This window comes from Ostrea edulis, chromosome 3 (assembly GCF_947568905.1).
Source record: "Ostrea edulis chromosome 3, xbOstEdul1.1, whole genome shotgun sequence".
Classification (NCBI taxonomy): domain Eukaryota; kingdom Metazoa; phylum Mollusca; class Bivalvia; order Ostreida; family Ostreidae; genus Ostrea; species Ostrea edulis.
Genome location: NC_079166.1, coordinates 88193277 through 88212809, shown reverse-complemented (window position 1 = coordinate 88212809; position 19533 = coordinate 88193277). Strand labels below are relative to the sequence as shown.

Here is a 19533-nt window from a genome sequence, read left to right as displayed (position 1 = left end):
CCACTGGACTTGCAGGTGAGATTAAGTCCTGCCAGGGGCAAAATAAGCCGGGTTCGATCACTGGTGGCCAGATAGTTCAGTTGGTAGAGCACCTGACTACAGACTGGGGGGGGGGGGGGGGGGAGGGGGGGGGGGCAGGTTTGAATTCCAGTTTGGTCCGTTGCATTTTCTCCCTTCCGGTTACACAGCTACATTCTCATCTTCACTATTAAACCAAGGGTTTACGATCCGCTCCGCTTCTCTACAAACCCTTGGCAAATTTAGTGCGATTTTCATAGCTTTGAGTGGCGCTCTCTAGCGGATGGAGAAAGCAACCTGTTTGGATTTTATCATGCTTATCCAATGAAAAGGTGTGTTTCAGCTACTGTTAAAATTTGTTTAGAAATGGCTGCGCTCGTTGTTTAGAAATGGCTGCGCCCAGAGAGTAATGCAATGTGGTATGCAAATCATTAATAATAAATTTAACTATCTCTTAATTGCATACTTGAAAAAGAAATCAGGGAGAATATTATTTAGAAAATAAACATGTGTGAACCCATGAAATATATGTAGTCGTTGAGTCTATGTCTAAAAATAACCCCACGTGTGCAAGGTGAATTCCAAATTGAGGAAAATAGCTCTGACGCAACTGTCTAAATCTGGGATAGATAAAACATAAAGCAACGAATTACAAGAGATGTTTGATATTAAACTTATGGTACAGTATTGTAGTAAAAAAATGCACTTCTTTATGCAGATATGAGTCTGAACTGCGCACATGGCATCATTGGTTTGGAAAAGTATTTGATACACGGCCGACTGACAGTTGTAGGTATCTAAATTCCTTTGTTTTGCACGTGATCTAACGTAACACGTTCTCTGATTGAGCAGTGGACTTTCCCTGCGTCCAATCATATGCTGAAAGTTGAGGCTACGAAAACCGCACTAACTCTGCCAAGGGTTTGTAGAGAAGCGTAGCGGATCATAAACCCTTGGCTAGCGAAGATGCCACATTCTATCATATCTATATTTTTGTATGACCATATCTCACAACTTATGATAATACTGTCATCACATCTCTATCAAATATCCCGAGCATATTCACCCTGGAATCTTAATATCTGACTTGTTCAGGAGACACAAATTTCATAATTTTGTGTCAACCAACAATGCTTGGAAAGCTGGCATAGAATCAAGCCAACTGTTGTCAAGCAGCTGGGATTAATAAAGCAGAAAAAAGAACAAAACCGGATAGTGAGTTTACTGAAGGAGTGGTAGAGGCCATCGCACTCAACACCATCCAGTCTATTTATCAGAATTTCCACAGTGAAATTTTTAAAACTTCAGTACATGTATTGTCTCTTTACAATCTATTCTAACAATACCCACCCCTATCTAGCACCACCTAGGGGCCTGAACCATTGACTCATGGGTCATAAATTTCAATAAAGGCCTGTAAAAGTTTGTCTTCTAGATGTCTCAGAGTAGAAAAATCTTTTTTTTTTAAAAAAATACTGCTACAGTTTTAAAAGTTTTGGTCCTGTCCCTTGTTAGGGGAGGAGGTGTACACCTGAGTGAATACTTTGTTCTCTGTGAGTATCTGTAATTAAGTGACATACTTACTAGGTAACTCTGAAGTATTCTATATTGAGGGAATACTATTACAGCGACTTACTAGGTCACTCTGACGTATTCTATATTGAGGGAATACTATTACAGTGACTTACTAGGTCACTCTGACGTATTCTATATTGAGGGAATACTATTACAGCGACTTACTAGGTCACTCTGACGTATTCTATATTGAGGGAATACTATTACAGCGACTTACTAGGTCACTCTGATGTATTCTATATTGAGGGAATACTATTACAGCGACTTACTAGGTCACTCTGATGTATTCTATATTGAGGGAATACTATTACAGCGACTTACTAGGTAACTGTGACGGAGCTTCCAGGTTCAACGAATCCTCGACGTTCTGAATGCAACAACAGTTGACCTCACCCCCATTCTCATCATATGACCCTAAACACTGCTGTTGGCCCACATCCCAGAGGCGGGCTGACCCGTCCTTACTGCATGAAAGAACATTCCGTCCTCGATCCACTATGGCTGTGTCATTTATTGCTGAAAGACAGTGACAAATTCAAGCATAAAAAGTGTCATACATGTACCCAGCAACACAGCCGGCATCCAATACACAGCAACATAACTGGATCTAATAATACCCAGCAACACAGTTGGGTCCAATACCCAGCAACACTGCCGGGTCCAATACCCAGCAACACCACCGGGTCCGATACCCAGTAACACAGCTGGATCCAATACCCAGCAACATAACTGGATCTGATACCCAGCAACACCACTGGGTCCGATACCCAGTAACACAGCTGGATCCAATACCCAGCAACACTGCCGGATCTGATACCCAGCAACACCACCGGGTCCGATACCCAGTAACACAGCTGGATCCAATACCCAGCAACACCACCGGGTCTGATACCCAGCAACACAGCTGGATCCAATACCCAGCAACACCATCGCGTCCGATACCCAGCAACACCACCGGGTCCGATACCCAGCAACACAGCTGGATCCAATACCCAGGTTTATTTCTGATATCTATATTCTACTTTCACTTCAGTTGGAATTCCAAGTCGTTGAAATAGAAGTACTATATTTATCTGTATGCATACATGCACTGGGGCTAAGCCCGTTTGGACCCCAACTCTGTGATACCATAAATATATACATATATATAAATATATATATATATGGTATCACAGAGTTCAGGCCCAAAACAGGCTTAGCCCCTGTGCATACACATTGTTTACAACAGCAGCACCTTCATGAGGAAATGGCTATCATTACAATACGTGTATGTAAAAATATCAAAGGCAAAATCACTGGAAATCTTTGTACAAAGTCTACTGTAACTTAAATGTGCTTCTAGAGGTTGCTACAGTACACGTGATTCTCCCCATCTAATTAGAGTTACCTGCCCTGTGTCCTGTTAAGGTGGCAGCACATTTGCCAGTTTCTGCTGACCAGAATTTTAGCTGCATGTCTGCTCCTCCGCTGAGAAGTACAATCCCCGACGGGAAAAATCGGCATGTGTACACGTCACCATAGTGACCGACAAAGTCCCTCTGTATCAATAGTAGAAAACAAAGATAATAGTAAATTAAACAAAGATACAGTGTAATAGTAAATTAAACAAAGATAATAGTAAATTAAACAAAGATAATAGGAAATTGTGTCTGATTGAATATGTACTTGATTTTAAATACAACATCAACTTCTGTACCAAAATATCATTCCTTTCTAAGCAACATGAAGAAAACTTCTGCAGGAAATTCAAATGAATCTCTTCACATTATACAGTCAAATCTGTATTAATTAGTCACCCGTGGGAATCAGGAAAAGTGACCTTTGTAGAAAGAACTCATTATGATATATGCTAATAGATAACTATTTGCTCATCCAACTAATCGATCTAATTCAACTGAGATTATATTCTCAATCTTGCCATGCTTAATTGCTTGTATTTATTAATTTAGTAGCAGCACATTTTGAAACCATCTAGCTGCACTACATTCAAAAGATAAACCCTGGATGTAAGTCATGTGATAAATCAGAAGGGCTGCTATACACCGGGGAAAATGGCGGTTTTTGGTATGAAATTTGATGATCACTCGCCCCCTTACACAGGTGGTCTCTTGATAAAGTTATGCTATAATTAGATGGGATTTTTAATTGGGAGGAAATAAAATGACTGAATGATTGATATAGAGGTGACCCCTATGGCGAGTCTGACTGTATCTTGATGAGGGTATGTTTAGCTGTGAGAGCTAGGACTGAAGGAAGACATGCAGAGTGCATGGAATGAGAACACTGTACTTTTTATCTAAGGGAGATTAAAGCTGAACAGAGAGAGAAAAAAATTAACAGACCAGACTGGGATTCAAACCTGGGCCCCCTGAATCTCTAGTCAGGTGCTCTATCAACAAACCAGACTGGGATTCAATCCCGGGCCCCCTGAATCTCTAGTCAGATTCTCTACCAACAGACCAGACTGAGATTCAAACCCGGGCCCCCTGAATCTCTAGTCAGATTCTCTACCAACAGACCAGACTGAGATTCAAACCCGGGCCCCCTGAATCTCTAGTCAGATTCTCTACCAACAGACCAGACTGGGATTCAAACCTGGGCCCCCTGAATCTCTAGTCAGGTGCTCTATCAACAAACCAGACTGGGATTCAATCCCGGGCCCCCTGAATCTCTAGTCAGATTCTCTACCAACAGACCAGACTGGGATTCAAACCTGGGCCCCCTGAATCTCTAGTCAGGTGCTCTATCAACAAACCAGACTGGGATTCAAACCCGGGCCCCCTGAATCTCTAGTCAGGTGCTCTACCAACTGACCAGACTGAGATTCAAACCTGGGCCCCCTGAATCTCTAGTCAGATTCTCTACCAACAGACCAGACTGGGATTCAAACCTGGGCCCCCTGAATCTCTAGTCAGGTGCTCTATCAACAAACCAGACTGGGATTCAAACCCGGGCCCCCTGAATCTCTAGTCAGATTCTCTACCAACAGACCAGACTGGGATTCAAACCTGGGCCCCCTGAATCTCTAGTCAGATTCTCTACCAACAGACCAGACTGGGATTCAAACCTGGGCCCCCTGAATCTCTAGTCAGATTCTCTACCAACAGACCAGACTGGGATTCAAACCTGGGCCCCCTGAATCTCTAGTCAGATTCTCTACCAACAGACCAGACTGGGATTCAAACCTGGGCCCCCTGAATCTCTAGTCAGATTCTCTACCAACAGACCAGACTGAGATTCAAACCCAGGCCCCCTGAATCTCTAGTCAGGTGTTAACTGAGCTATCCAAGCTACTGGCGATCGAACACCTGACCGCCACAAACTATTTGTCAAGGTCATAGATTAAACTGTTTGGGTTAAATTCATGTGATAGAGAAACATTGCCTGATGTTATTTTGAAAAGACATTAATATGTTTTATGGTGTGACCGTGTTTGAGGGCGAAGCAAACAAGTTTTGGCATTAGTCTCTATATCCAAAACAGGACAAAAACAACCTGAAGTTAGCATGCGGACGGAGCTGTATCAAAGCATCCTAATTTTGGACATTTGATCCGCCTATATATTGAACGCGGGAAATATAACGCAATCGATGTAAACAGTACATTGTGACGTCATATTCAGCGTTGTTATTTAGCAAATTTACAAACATAGCGTTTGAACCACAACAAAAAACATGGTGTTAATCGTGGAGTGATTATATATGATTAAGAAAATAAGATTTACATGCTTTTACGGATTTTATGTAACATCTCAGTATGACGTGAACTAGGGTATACGAGATTCAAAATGGAGGAATACATGTCCACACACTAATATTCGAATCGACGCCATTGGTACCAAACTTTTCAAGTTCCAGATGTTTGTAAAACACATATGCCCCCCATGGTGCAAAATTGAAAAGGGTTATACACACACCTCATTTAATTAATAGTATTATCATCAATTCAAAATATTGAGCAGACAATATCTTCCTATGTCAAGAGTGAATTGACCATGTGACCTAAAAATCAATAGGGGTCATCTACTCCTTATGCTGTACCAGTGCAGTGAAAGCGAAATGTCGTCGGACCAACGGACATGTCCGGTAATTTGACTCTCGGTCCGGTAAACTTCATTATATTTTCGGTCCGAATGTCTGGTGACTTTCCAGCAACGGTTTCGAAAACTACGCAGCATTGTCCCCCCTTATATAACTGGTACCGATAAACGGTACCATTTCCAATGCCAAAAACCGTTGATTTTTCCCAATTTTGAGACTAAAAATTCCCAATTCACTTGCCGAAAAATAGACTGCTGAAATCGTAATTTTCTTAGTCTGAAACGTTGTACGAGTTAACTAAAATGTTCCCTTCCGGTATTAAATCGAAAGTACAGATCATGGCAGTGTGTTTTGTACGATGATTCCTTATGTTTCACAACAACAAATATTACCGTTAAGAAGTTTATAAAGAGATGAATACTTCTTGTTTTGTTGTATTTTTTCTTTTCTTATAGCTGAAATCATTTGCCTATACATTGGTAGAAAATTCCCAATTTGTTCGATTTTGACGCTATTTTTCCCAATTGAATGGGTACCGGTACCAGTGGGTAGAGAAAAAAATCGCTGCTACGTTTCGACTTCCAGTTCCATTTATAAAAAAAAACATACAAAAACGGCAACATGTTCCAATTAAAATGGAACAGTAATGCAGTCCACAGTAAACCTTTAAAACGAAAATCCAATGACCAGGAGGCTCAAAGTCTTTCATGTTTTAATATAAAAATACTACTACTTTTTTTCGGTCTGGTAAAATGTGATTCGGTCCGGTAATGTTCCTGTGTTTACCAGACCGAATGTCCTGTAAAACATTTCAACATTTCGTGATCACTGCAGTGTACCAAGTTTGGTACGTGTCAATCAAGCAAATAATTCTTAAAATATAGGAGACAATATATTACTATGTCCAGTTCAACTATTGACTTTTGACCTCAAAATCAATATGGGTCATCCTCTCCTGAAGATGTACCAGTGTACTAAGTTTGATGTCTGTCAAGCAAAGGGTTCTCTGGACATTGAATGGTCAGTATATTCCTATGCCCAGTTTGACCCTTGACCTTTGACCATATGACCTCAAAATCAATACGGGTCATCTACTCCTTAGGATGTACCAGTGTGCCAAGTTTGATGTCTTTCAAGCAAAGGGTTCTCGAGATATTGAGTGGACATTATATTCCTATGTCCAGAGTAGATTGACCCTTGACCTTTGACTTTTTGATCTGAAAAACAATAGGGGTCGTGTTCCACTCATATCCAATCCACATATGAAATATCATTATCATCAAGTGAATGGTTCTCAAGATATTGAGCGGACAACATGTGGTCTACAGACCGACCGACAGTTGCAAAACAATATGCCCCTTCTTTTTCAAAGGGGGGCATAATAAAATAAATCTACAAATTTCCAAACTTGCAACAAGTGAAAAGAAAAGAAAACCCTTGAGTTACCTACCCTGACTTCTCCAGTGTCTGTCTGCCATAGGCGTAACTTTCCCTCGCTGTCGGAGGACACACCCAGACCTCCATTTGTAACATCCAGACAAACCACCTGAAACATAACCAATCCAATATACAAAACAAAGCACCTGAAATATAGAGATTCTGATTTACAAGACAAACCACTTTATACTTAAAAATTTCAACTTATTTCTAGTTTAGTAGACTAACCACCCTAAATATCAAGTGTTTTAAATTACACAGTATATGAATTCAGCTTACGTTCCAAATAAGCTGATGGTCTAAGGGCAATAACTCAAACTTGAGTCTTGAATCTCAACTTTTCAAAACTTAAATCATCGTTACGTAGAGTCATTATAATGATAGGTGCAATTTTGTGGATTTCTGATCATAAAAATTGGATCATCGGATTGTAGATGTGTCCGACGTCCCACGTTTCATGTCCAGACTGGGAACCCGACGTCCCATGTTTCATGTCAAGACTCGGAACCCGACGTCCCACGTTTCATGTTTGGGAAGCTACATAAATCAAGTTAAGGCCATATGAGCAGAATATCTAACGAGGATTTAATTTTGGCATTATTAGTGAGAGTGATGAAATTGCTAAAATTTATTCCATATCAGATGTAATATTTATCTTTCCTGGAATTATAAAGTCACTAAAATTAGCTCTCATTATATATATGGCGAGAATTCCATCGTCATCTAAAGTATGCTTTTAGACTTGCTAGATGGTCAAGCGGTCTAGCACGTTGGTTACACGCTGCTAGGAGATTTGGTTCCGCAGGTCGTGAATTCAACCCCGGGTAGGGGCGGAAGTGGGTATCCAAATAAAGTGAAATTTTCTGAGCTTTATATATATATATATATATATTGGTCTCCCTAAAAATACCACTTATACAGGATTCTGAAAATAGCTGCAGACTGAAAGAGCTAAAATTGGTACTGGTATCTCACTGCTGTTATCACAGTAAATACACTATTGACATGATCTCCGTTTTGTGTTTTCTATATAACCATTTACAGTCTATGACCTACATTTTGTGTTTTCTATATAAATATTTATAGTTTATGACCTACATTTTGTGTTTTCTATATAAACATTTACAGTCTATGACCTACATTTTGTGTTTTCTATATAAACATTTACAGTTTATGACCTACATTTTGTGTTTTCTATATAAACATTTACAGTCTATGACCTACATTTTGTGTTTTCTATATAAACATTTATAGTTTATGACCTACATTTTGTGTTTTCTATATAAATATTTACAGTCTATGACCTACATTTTGTGTTTTCTATATAAACATTTACAGTCTATGACCTACATTTTGTGTTTTCTATATAAATATTTACAGTCTATGACCTACATTTTGTGTTTTCTATATAAATATTTACAGTCTATGACCAACATTTTGTGTTTTCTATATAAACATTTACAGTCTATGACCTACATTTTGTGTTTTCTATATAAACATTTACAGTCTATGACCTACATTTTGTGTTTTCTATATAAACATTTACAGTTCATGATCTACATTTTGTGTTTTCTATATAAACATTTACAGTCTATGACCTACATTTTGTGTTTTCTATATATAACCATTTACAGTTCATGATCTACATTTTGTGTTTTCTATATAAACATTTACAGTTTTCCTTTCACTGTGAATTGATCTGAATGTAGTGTTTGGAGCCACAAATTTCCTGGTCAGATTACTCGAGTCCTCTGTGTATGATATCGTGATGGACCTCTGAAAAAAAAATGAAAGTATATTTCAAATTCTCCGTATTTATAAATATAGACATCTAGACTCAAGTCATAATGAACAAGCCATAATTAATTGTACAGTCATTTTTCATTTTTCTACACCCAGTTTAGGTCTGAATATAAGTCCCTTCCCCTTTCAAAAAGTTAATATTTACCAATTTTCCCCCATTGATTAGATTGCCTTTTCCCCACATTTTGCATTGTTGTTTTTGTAATCATATGAAAATTTAGAGAAAATAACTGAAAGCGTTATGAAAGAGAAAATTTCAAACTGTGACAGTGTTATTTTCATAGCAAATTATTTGAGTAAACGATGTTAGAATTACACACTAGGTTTTGACACTAGGCACGTCCAACCGACCGAGTTCACTATATGATAGGTCCAGTCGGATAAAATGTTGATTTACTAGTCCGACTGGTCGTGTTGAAAAAATCTAGATCTAGAAAATATAAACATCACAAACACCTAGAATATGTAAACATCACAGAGACTCAGAAAATGTAAACATCACAGACACCTAGAAAATGTAAACATCACATAGACCTAGAAAATGTAAACATCACATAGACCTAGAAAATGTAAACATCACATAGACCTAGAATATGTAAACATCACATAGACCTAGAAAATGTAAACATCACATAGACCTAGAAAATGTAAACATCACATAGACCTAGAAAATGTAAACATCACATAGACCTAGAAAATGTAAACATCACAAACATAGAAAATGTAAACACCACAGAGACCTAGAATATGTAAACATCACAGAGACCTAGAATATGTAAACATCACAGACACCTAGAAAATGTAAACATTACATAGACCTAGAATATGTAAACATCACGGAGACCTAGAATATGTAAACATCACAGAGACCTAGAATATGTAAACATCACAGACACCTAGAAAATGTAAACATTACATAGACCTAGAATATGTAAACATCACATAGACCTAGAATATGTAAACATCAGAGAGACCTAGAATATGTAAACATTATATAGACCTAGAATATGTAAACATCACAGAGACCTAGAATATGTAAACATCACGGAGACCTAGAATATGTAAACATCACAGACACCTAGAAAATGTAAACATCACAAACACCTAGAATATGTAAACATCACATAGACCTAGAAAATGTAAACATCACAGACACCTAGAATATGTAAACATTACATAGACCTAGAATATGTAAACATCACATAGACCTAGAATATGTAAACATTACAGAGACCTAGAATATGTAAACATCACAGAGACCTAGAATATGTAAACATTACATAGACCTAGAAAATGTAAACATCACAGAGACCTAGAAAATGTAAACATTACATAGACCTAGAATATGTAAACATCAGAGAGATCTAGAATATGTAAACATCACAGACACCTAGAATATGTAAACATTACATAGACCTAGAATATGTAAACATTACATAGACCTAGAATATGTAAACATCAGAGAGACCTAGAATATGTAAACATTACATAGACCTAGAATATGTAAACATCACAGAGACCTAGAATATGTAAACATTACAGAGACCTAGAATAAGTAAACATCACAAACACCTAGAAAATGTAAACATCACAAACACCTAGAATATGTAAACATCACATAGACCTAGAAAATGTAAACATCACAGACACCTAGAATATGTAAACATTACATAGACCTAGAATATGTAAACATCACATAGACCTAGAATATGTAAACATTACAGAGACCTAGAATATGTAAACATCACAGAGACCTAGAAAATGTAAACATCACAGAGACCTAGAATATGTAAACATCACAGACACCTAGAAAATGTAAACATTACATAGACCAAGAATATGTAAACATTACATAGACCTAGAAAATGTAAACATTACAGAGACCTAGAAAATGTAAACATCACAAACACCTAGAATATGTAAACATCACATAGACCTAGAAAATGTAAACATCACAGACACCTAGAATATGTAAACATTACATAGACCCAGAATATGTAAACATCACAGACACCTAAAATATGTAAACATCACAGAGACCTAGAAAATGTAAACATCACAGACACCTAGAATATGTAAACATTACATAGACCTACAATATGTAAACATCACAGAGACCCAGAATATGTAAACATCACAGAGACCTAGAAAATGTAAACATCACAGACACCTAGAATATGTAAACATCACAGACACCTAGAATATGTAAACATCACAGACACCTAGAATATGTAAACATCACAGACACCTAGAATATGTAAACATCACATAGACCTAGAAAATGTAAACATTACAGACACCTAGAATATGTAAACATCACAGACACCTAGAAAATGTAAACATCACAGAGACCTAGAAAATGTAAACATCACAAACACCTAGAATATGTAAACATTACATAGACCTAGAATATGTAAACATCACAGAGACCCAGAATATGTAAACATCACAGACACCTAGAATATGTAAACATCACAGACACCTAGAAAATGTAAACATCACAGACACCTAGAATATGTAAACATTACATAGACCTAGAATATGTAAACATCACATAGACCTAGAATATGTAAACATCACAGACACCTAGAATATGTAAACATCACAGACACCTAGAAAATGTAAACATCACAGACACCTAGAATATGTAAACATTACATAGACCTAGAATATGTAAACATCACAGACACCTAGAAAATGTAAACATCACAGACACCTAGAATATGTAAACATTACATAGACCTAGAATATGTAAACATCACAGAGACCCAGAATATGTAAACATCACAGAGACCTAGAAAATGTAAACATCACAGAGACCTAGAAAATGTAAACATCACAGAGACCCAGAAAATGTAAACATCACAAACACCTAGAATATGTAAACATCACAGAGACCTAGAAAATGTAAACATCACAGAGACCCAGAAAATGTAAACATCACAAACACCTAGAATATGTAAACATCACATAGACCTAAAATATGTAAACATCACAGAGACCTAGAATATGTAAACATCACAGAGACCTAGAAAATGTAAACATCACAAACACCTAGAATATGTAAACATTACAGAGACCTAGAATATGTAAACATCACAGACACCTAGAATATGTAAACATCACAGACACCTAGAAAATGTAAACATCACAGACACCTAGAATATGTAAACATTACAGAGACCTAGAATATGTAAACATCACAGACACCTAGAATATGTAAACATCACAGACACCTAGAAAATGTAAACATCACAGACACCTAGAATATGTAAACATTACATAGACCTAGAATATGTAAACATCACAGACACCTAGAAAATGTAAACATCACAGACACCTAGAATATGTAAACATTACATAGACCTAGAATATGTAAACATCACAGAGACCCAGAATATGTAAACATCACAGAGACCTAGAATATGTAAACATCACAGAGACCTAGAAAATGTAAACATCACAGAGACCCAGAAAATGTAAACATTACAGAGACCTAGAATATGTAAACATCACAAACACCTAGAATATGTAAACATTACAGAGACCCAGAAAATGTAAAGCATCTAGTACAGCAGAGAGAAGGAAACTATAAAATGTAAACATCAGAGAGACCTAGGAAATGTAAGCATCACAGAGACCGAGAACATTCACCTTTGTGATCTCCTGTACGGTGAATCCGTCACTTCCTGTCACGTACGGAACACCGTCACTAGACAAGCCTTGGTTATGTAGACTTCCGTGAATGGCTGGTTGGGCTGTGATAGAAACAGACTATATCATTAGATATCAGTACAGAGCTGTGTAATAGAGACAGACTATAACATTAGATATCTCTACAGAGCTGTGTAATAGAGACATACTATAACATTAGATATCTCTACAGGGCTGTGTAATAGAGACAGACTATAACATTAGATATCTCTACAGGGCTGTGTAATAGAAACATACTATAACATTAGATATCTCTACAGGGCTGTGTAAAAGAGACAGACTATAACATTAGATATCACTACAGGGCTGTGTAATAGAGACAGACTATAACATTAGATATCACTACAGGGCTGTGTAATAGAGACAGACTATAACATTAGATATCACTACAGGGCTGTGTAATAGAAACATACTATAACATTAGATATCATTACAGGGCTGTGTAATAGAGACAGACTATAACATTAGATATATCTACAGGGCTGTGTAATAGAAACATACTATAACATTAGATATCTCTACAGGACTGTGTAATAGAGACAGACTATAACATTAGATATCTCTACAGGGCTGTGTAATACAGACAGACTATAACATTAGATATCACTACAGGACTGTGTAATAGAGACAGACTATAACATTAGATATCTCTACAGGGCTGTGTAATAGAGACAGACTATAACATTAGATATCTCTACAGGGCTGTGTAATAGAGACAGACTATAACATTAGATATCTCTACAGGGCTGTGTAATAGAGACAGACTATAACATTAGATATCTCTACAGAGCTGTGTAATACAGACAGACTATAACATTAGATATCACTACAGGACTGTGTAATAGAGACAGACTATAACATTAGATATCACTACAGGACTGTGTAATAGAGACAGACTATAACATTAGATATCTCTACAGATCTGTGTAATAGAGACAGACTATAACATTAGATATCTCTACAGAGCTGTGTAATAGAGACATACTATAACATTAGATATATCTCTACAGAGTTGTGTAATACAGACAGACTATAACATTAGATATCTCTACAGGGCTGTGTAATAGAGACAGACTATAACATTAGATATCTCTACAGAGCTGTGTAATAGAGACAGATTATAACATTAGATATCTCTACAGGACTGTGTAATAGAGACAGACTATAACATTAGATATCACTACAGGACTGTGTTAAAGAAACAGACTATAACATTAGATATCACTACAGGACTGTGTAATAGAGACAGACTATAACATTAGATATCCCTAATAATGTAGAGACAGACTATAACATTAGATATATCTACAGGGCTGTGTTATAGAGACAGACTATAACATTAGATATCACTACAGGGCTGTGTTATAGAGACAGACTATAACATTAGATATCTCTACAGGACTGTGTAATAGAGACAGACTATAACATTAGATATCTCTACAGGACTGTGTAATAGAGACAGACTATAACATTAGATATCTCTACAGGGCTGTGTAATAGAGACAGACTATAACATTAGATATATCTACAGGGCTGTGTTATAGAGACAGACTATAACATTAGATATCACTACAGGGCTGTGTTATAGAGACAGACTATAACATTAGATATCTCTACAGGACTGTGTAATAGAGACAGACTATAACATTAGATATCTCTACAGGACTGTGTAATAGAGACAGACTATAACATTAGATATCTCTACAGGACTGTGTAATAGAGACACACTATAACATTAGATATCTCTACAGGGCTGTGTAATAGAGACAGACTATAACATTAGATATCTCTACAGGACTGTGTAATAGAGACAGACTATAACATTAGATATCTCTACAGGGCTGTGTAATACAGACAGACTATAACATTAGATATCACTACAGTGTAATAGAGACAGACTATAACATTAGATATCTCTACAGGACTGTGTAATAGAGACAGACTATAACATTAGATATCACTACAGGACTGTGTAATAGAGACAGACTATAACATTAGATATCTCTACAGATCTGTGTAATAGAGACAGACTATAATATTAGATATCACTACAGGACTGTGTAATAGAGACAGACTATAACATTAGATATCTCTACAGGGCTGTGTAATAGAGACACACTATAACATTAGATATATCTACAGAGCTGTGTAATAGAGACAGACTATAACATTAGATATCTCTACAGGGCTGTGTAATAGAGACACACTATAACATTAGATATCTCTACAGGGCTGTGTAATAGAGACAGACTATAACATTAGATATCTCTACAGAGCTGTGTAATAGAGACAGACTATAACATTAGATATCCCTAATAATGTAGAGATTGACTATGACATGAGATATGAGGATATCTCTACAGGTCTGATTTTCTTTTTTTTTTCATGTACAAAAGAATCAACATTATTACTATTATACATTTTACGATGTTTAAATACAGTGCTCCCTCGATATGTTGCCAACATTTGTTCAAGAAGAATTCGGGCAATAAAGAAGGAGTGGCAATATAACGAATTCATAATTACGGACAATTCACTGAGCAATCAAAAGAAATTCAATATCATAAAGTTATTTGGACTCCATTCTGTATAAACATTTAAATTAGCTTGAGTTTAATTCTACAATTATCGGTAACTAACCTGGCCACCAGAATACCTTGTCTGAACTGTCACACTTCAACGCACCCTATCAAAGTACAGGTGTCATTACAGATGGGTGTTAGGTAATTCGCATTATTATCAAGGGTAAACCCTATAAAATTTGACCATTCGTTTGTGAAAATCAGTGACATATGGCATTATGCTGGGTTGGCATTATAACGGGGGTGTTAACGTGGGAGGAAATCTGTTCTTTAGGATTTTCAGGCAATAAGTGGGGCGGCATTATAACGGGGGCAATATATTGAGGGAACACTGTATGTGTTTGTACAGATGTAAACATTTCTTAAACCTGAGCAAAATAATGTAACTTTTTACCTCCAGATTTGTATGAGACCCAGACCTTTTCTTCATATTCTCTGAAATGAATTCATTATCAAATTATCAGAATTGTTTTTGTTCATACTGGAAATGTTTTTCTAATGAACATACAATATAATCCTGGGTTTTGCATCAATTAAAATTCTTTTTCATAGTAAAGATCAACATAGACTTTGACTCGGTTACAATCACTCAGTACCACCACCCCAGTACCACCACCCCCATCCTCCTTGTCACAGTATATGAAGTGTAGTCTACAACTCTCTGTATTTTTCTGTATTTTGATTTGACAAATGCATGACATATTTTTACATTGTCTCAAAATTGGGAATTTTTAGACTAGTAAATTGGATATTGAACAAGGTCCTAATCAATTTAGCAAACACATTTAAATCTAAATATGCTGCAATCTTTCAATATTATGATGAGATTAAAAAAAAGTGTTCTATATCAAACTATCAGGGATTTATCCAGCATTTAGATGTTACTACCCATTTTATATTTAATTTTAAGGGGACTTTTTGAGAATGAATGCAGTTGTGAGCTTCCAGAGGATGGGGGTGGGGGACGACAATGGAATATAAATTGACTGATTACTCATTTTATCTATATTGTAAGCCTGACAATTATAGAAAATTACTTAAAATATATAAAAATGATTTTGTTGAAAATTCTCATACACTTTTGTTAAGTTTCTACAAATGAAGGGGATTTTTTATCTGTGGAAGGGGAAATATCCATTTATTGCCAAAGGCCTTTAGGGGAAAGGTACCTTTTACCGGTAGTAAATACAACCTAGATAAATACCTGGCTATATATGAGAATTATAGTTATACATTTTAAATGAAATTTAACTCAAACGGAATAAAAAAATAATAAAGCTAATTTCTTATTTAATCATGTATTTAGTGAGCTCCATTTCAAAATATTCATGATCACATGACGTTGCAAGTGGAATTTCGAAAATAAACAAATACAAAGTGAAGTGAAAGCGTGGACGACCTGCAGGCTGTTGGCGGGACACATTCAGCGATAAAAGACAGTCTGAACCAGGACAGAGGGAGCCACTTTAAGCTATGGAGGGGGTTAAATCCCCATTCAGTACGACTACATACTCAGAGTTCTTGAAATCTCTTTTGAAGTGTCAGACATTTGGTCTGACACTGTTAGAAATAGTGTCAGCCCAAACAAAATTTTGTCAGTCCAGAAAAAAAATGCATCGCTTTAGAGGTTTTCATAAATTTTATTTAAAATCAACTACATATGTAACTGTATTCAATCTCCATCTCAGCTATAAGTTAATAAATTATCTTTTCATACCCTTTCTCATCTTCCCTACACTCTGAATGAATCTTCCTCACTTTCACTATCTGAGTCACTTTCTTGTTCTATTTCTCTCTCACCCTCCACTTCTCTCTCATCTTCCATTTCTCTCTCTATCCTGTATATTCCTCTCAACTTTTTTCTCATCTTCCTCTGCAATTGTTGTAACAACTCTTTCTCTCACTTTTGCCCAGGTGTATAAAATTTGGTCTTTCTTCAGTTTCGACTTTGAGCAAATTGTGTCACCAAGCAATAGGTAAAACCGCTGCAAACAAAAGCCGTTGTCTCCCAGATTGCCAGGCGGATTGAAACAATGGGTTTCTCTTCTCCTCGTAGTTCCTCACAACTGATTCCTCGCGTTTACGTTTCACTGTGTTGCTGGATTTTGCATCAGTTTGAAAATCTATGGGCCACACCGCTGCCATTTTTTCCCGGTAAAAAAACGGACTTCGATCCTGATCTTATATCGGCCATCAGGACCGACAATTAAGTAACTTGTGTCGGACATTTACTACTTTTATCGGATAATCCGATATTACCGACACTTTTCAAGAACTCTGCATACTGTAAATGAAATCCTCATCTCCCATGGTATTTCTAAGTCACGAGCTATTGTGGACCGGTATACTAGAAACTTCCCAAATCATCATATTCTCCTTACATTGAGTAGACCAGTACTCCTTTAATACCACTATATAATTTGTCGAAACTGTCAAATCTTATTACTTTTTTATAGTTTTTATAGTTTATCATACTGATAAACTTTTGGTATGGTTTCTAAAATCGAAAGAAATCATATTTAACACAGCACACGTCTTGTTTAAGCACTTTATTTTGTTTGTTAAACATGTTAAAGTTGGCCTCAATTTTGAAAATAAGTGTCGACTAAAATTTAAAAAAAAAGAGAGGAAAATTGCACTTCAGCTTCATGAAAATTGAGGATGAGGCATTCTACAGGTTAAGAACACTTCCCCTGTAGCGAAATCTTGCTAAAAGGTGATTACCATAAACAGGTGTTTTGATTAAAAATAATGGCAAATTCCCAGCAACGCTGAATAAGCGAGACACACTCAACATGACACGAATTGTCTCTATAAAATTGACAACACAGTCAAGAAAATTCTTATCAACGTTGCTGCATAAGAGGGAAGGAGGCTGAAATCCAACATCTTGAGTGTTCGTTTTTTGGGTTTTTTTGGGGTTGGTTGGTTGGGGTTTCCTTTTTCCACTTGCATTTTTAGAAGTATCACACATTTTAGCACCTTTTCTTCTTTACATGTGAAACATGAGGAGATATGCTCCAAGGCCACGGGTGTTTTTCTCGGTTGTACGGGATATATTTACTCTTGCTTAAAAGGGATAATCGCATTTTCCAGAGAATATCTCGCTGTAGGGGAAGTGTTTCCAACCTTAGTGTGGTTATGATTACTGGATCCGTGGATGAGAGTCTTAGTGTGGTATTACTGGATCAGTGGATGAGTCTTAGTGTGGTATTACTGGATCCGTGGATGAGTCTTAGTGTGGTATTACTGGATCAGTGGATGAGTCTTAGTGTGGTATTACTGGATCAGTGGATGAGTCTTAGTGTGGTATTACTGGATCCGTGGATGAGAGTCTTAGTGTGGTATTACTGGATCAGTGGATGAGAGTCTTAGTGTGGTATTACTGGATCAGTGGACGAGAGTCTTAGTGTGGTATTACTGGATCAGTGGATGAGAGTCTTAGTGTGGTATTACTGGATCAGTGGATGAGAGTCTTAGTGTGGTATTACTGGATCAGTGTATGAGAGTCTTAGTGTGGTATTACTGGATCAGTGGATGAGTCTTAGTGTGGTATTACTGGATCAGTGGATGAGAGTCTTAGTGTGGTATTACTGGATCAGTGGATGAGAGTCTTAGTGTGGTATTACTGGATCAGTGGATGAGTCTTAGTGTGGTATTACTGGATCAGTGGATGAGAGTCTTAGTGTGGTATTACTGGATCAGTGGACGAGAGTCTTAGTGTGGTATTACTGGATCAGTGGACGAGAGTCTTAGTGTGGTATTACTGGATCAGTGGATGAGAGTCTTAGTGTGGTATTACTGGATCCGTGGATGAGAGTTTTAGTGTGGTATTACTGGATCAGTGGATGAGAGTCTTAGTGTGGTATTACTGGATCAGTGGATGAGTCTTAGTGTGGTATTACTGGATCAGTGGATGAGACTGGGAGTCTTGGCTTGTGAAGGTGTACTCAGTGCTCACTACTGCGAAACATGCATCAGAAAGAACTTCCAGTTAGATAGTGGCAGAGAATTGTTTGTAAGGGTTGAATAAATGAGTTTGCTTAATAAAATATTCATGGAAAAAGAGATACTAACTTTAAAACTTCATCCCAGTCCGACTGCAATATAATTCTGTTCATCATGTTTATTGTAGTGAATATAACTCAGATCCCGAACCCGATGCATTTCATTTGTCCAAAAAGAAATTATGACTTTTTAATTTCGGGCGGTATTACGAGATTGGATGTCGTAATTACGTGATTAATTACTTTGTAGTTACGAATTCATTTCCAGGCAGTATACAGAACAAATAAAGTCAAATTCTCTTCTTTTATGAATATAATAAATGTACTATTTAATTGCGTGTGCATACATATCTACTC

The 19533-nt window shown here is 36.8% G+C and overlaps 1 protein-coding gene across 1 annotated transcript in view; it reads right to left on the bottom strand.

The window, feature by feature from the left end:
* Positions 1-19310, bottom strand: part of LOC125677108 (proteasomal ATPase-associated factor 1-like) — a 33952-nt gene extending 14642 nt beyond the window's left edge. Inside the window, exons 1-7 of the mRNA XM_048915083.2 lie at positions 19247-19310; positions 15564-15604; positions 12528-12631; positions 8745-8846; positions 7084-7179; positions 2981-3131; positions 1915-2109 (exon numbers count right to left, since the gene is read on the bottom strand). Of these exons, the coding sequence (XP_048771040.2) occupies positions 1915-2109; positions 2981-3131; positions 7084-7179; positions 8745-8846; positions 12528-12631; positions 15564-15604; positions 19247-19293 (736 nt within the window). The 5' untranslated portion in view covers positions 19294-19310. The remainder of the gene's footprint in view (positions 1-1914; positions 2110-2980; positions 3132-7083; positions 7180-8744; positions 8847-12527; positions 12632-15563; positions 15605-19246) is intronic.
* Between the last annotated feature and the right edge of the window lie 223 nt (positions 19311-19533).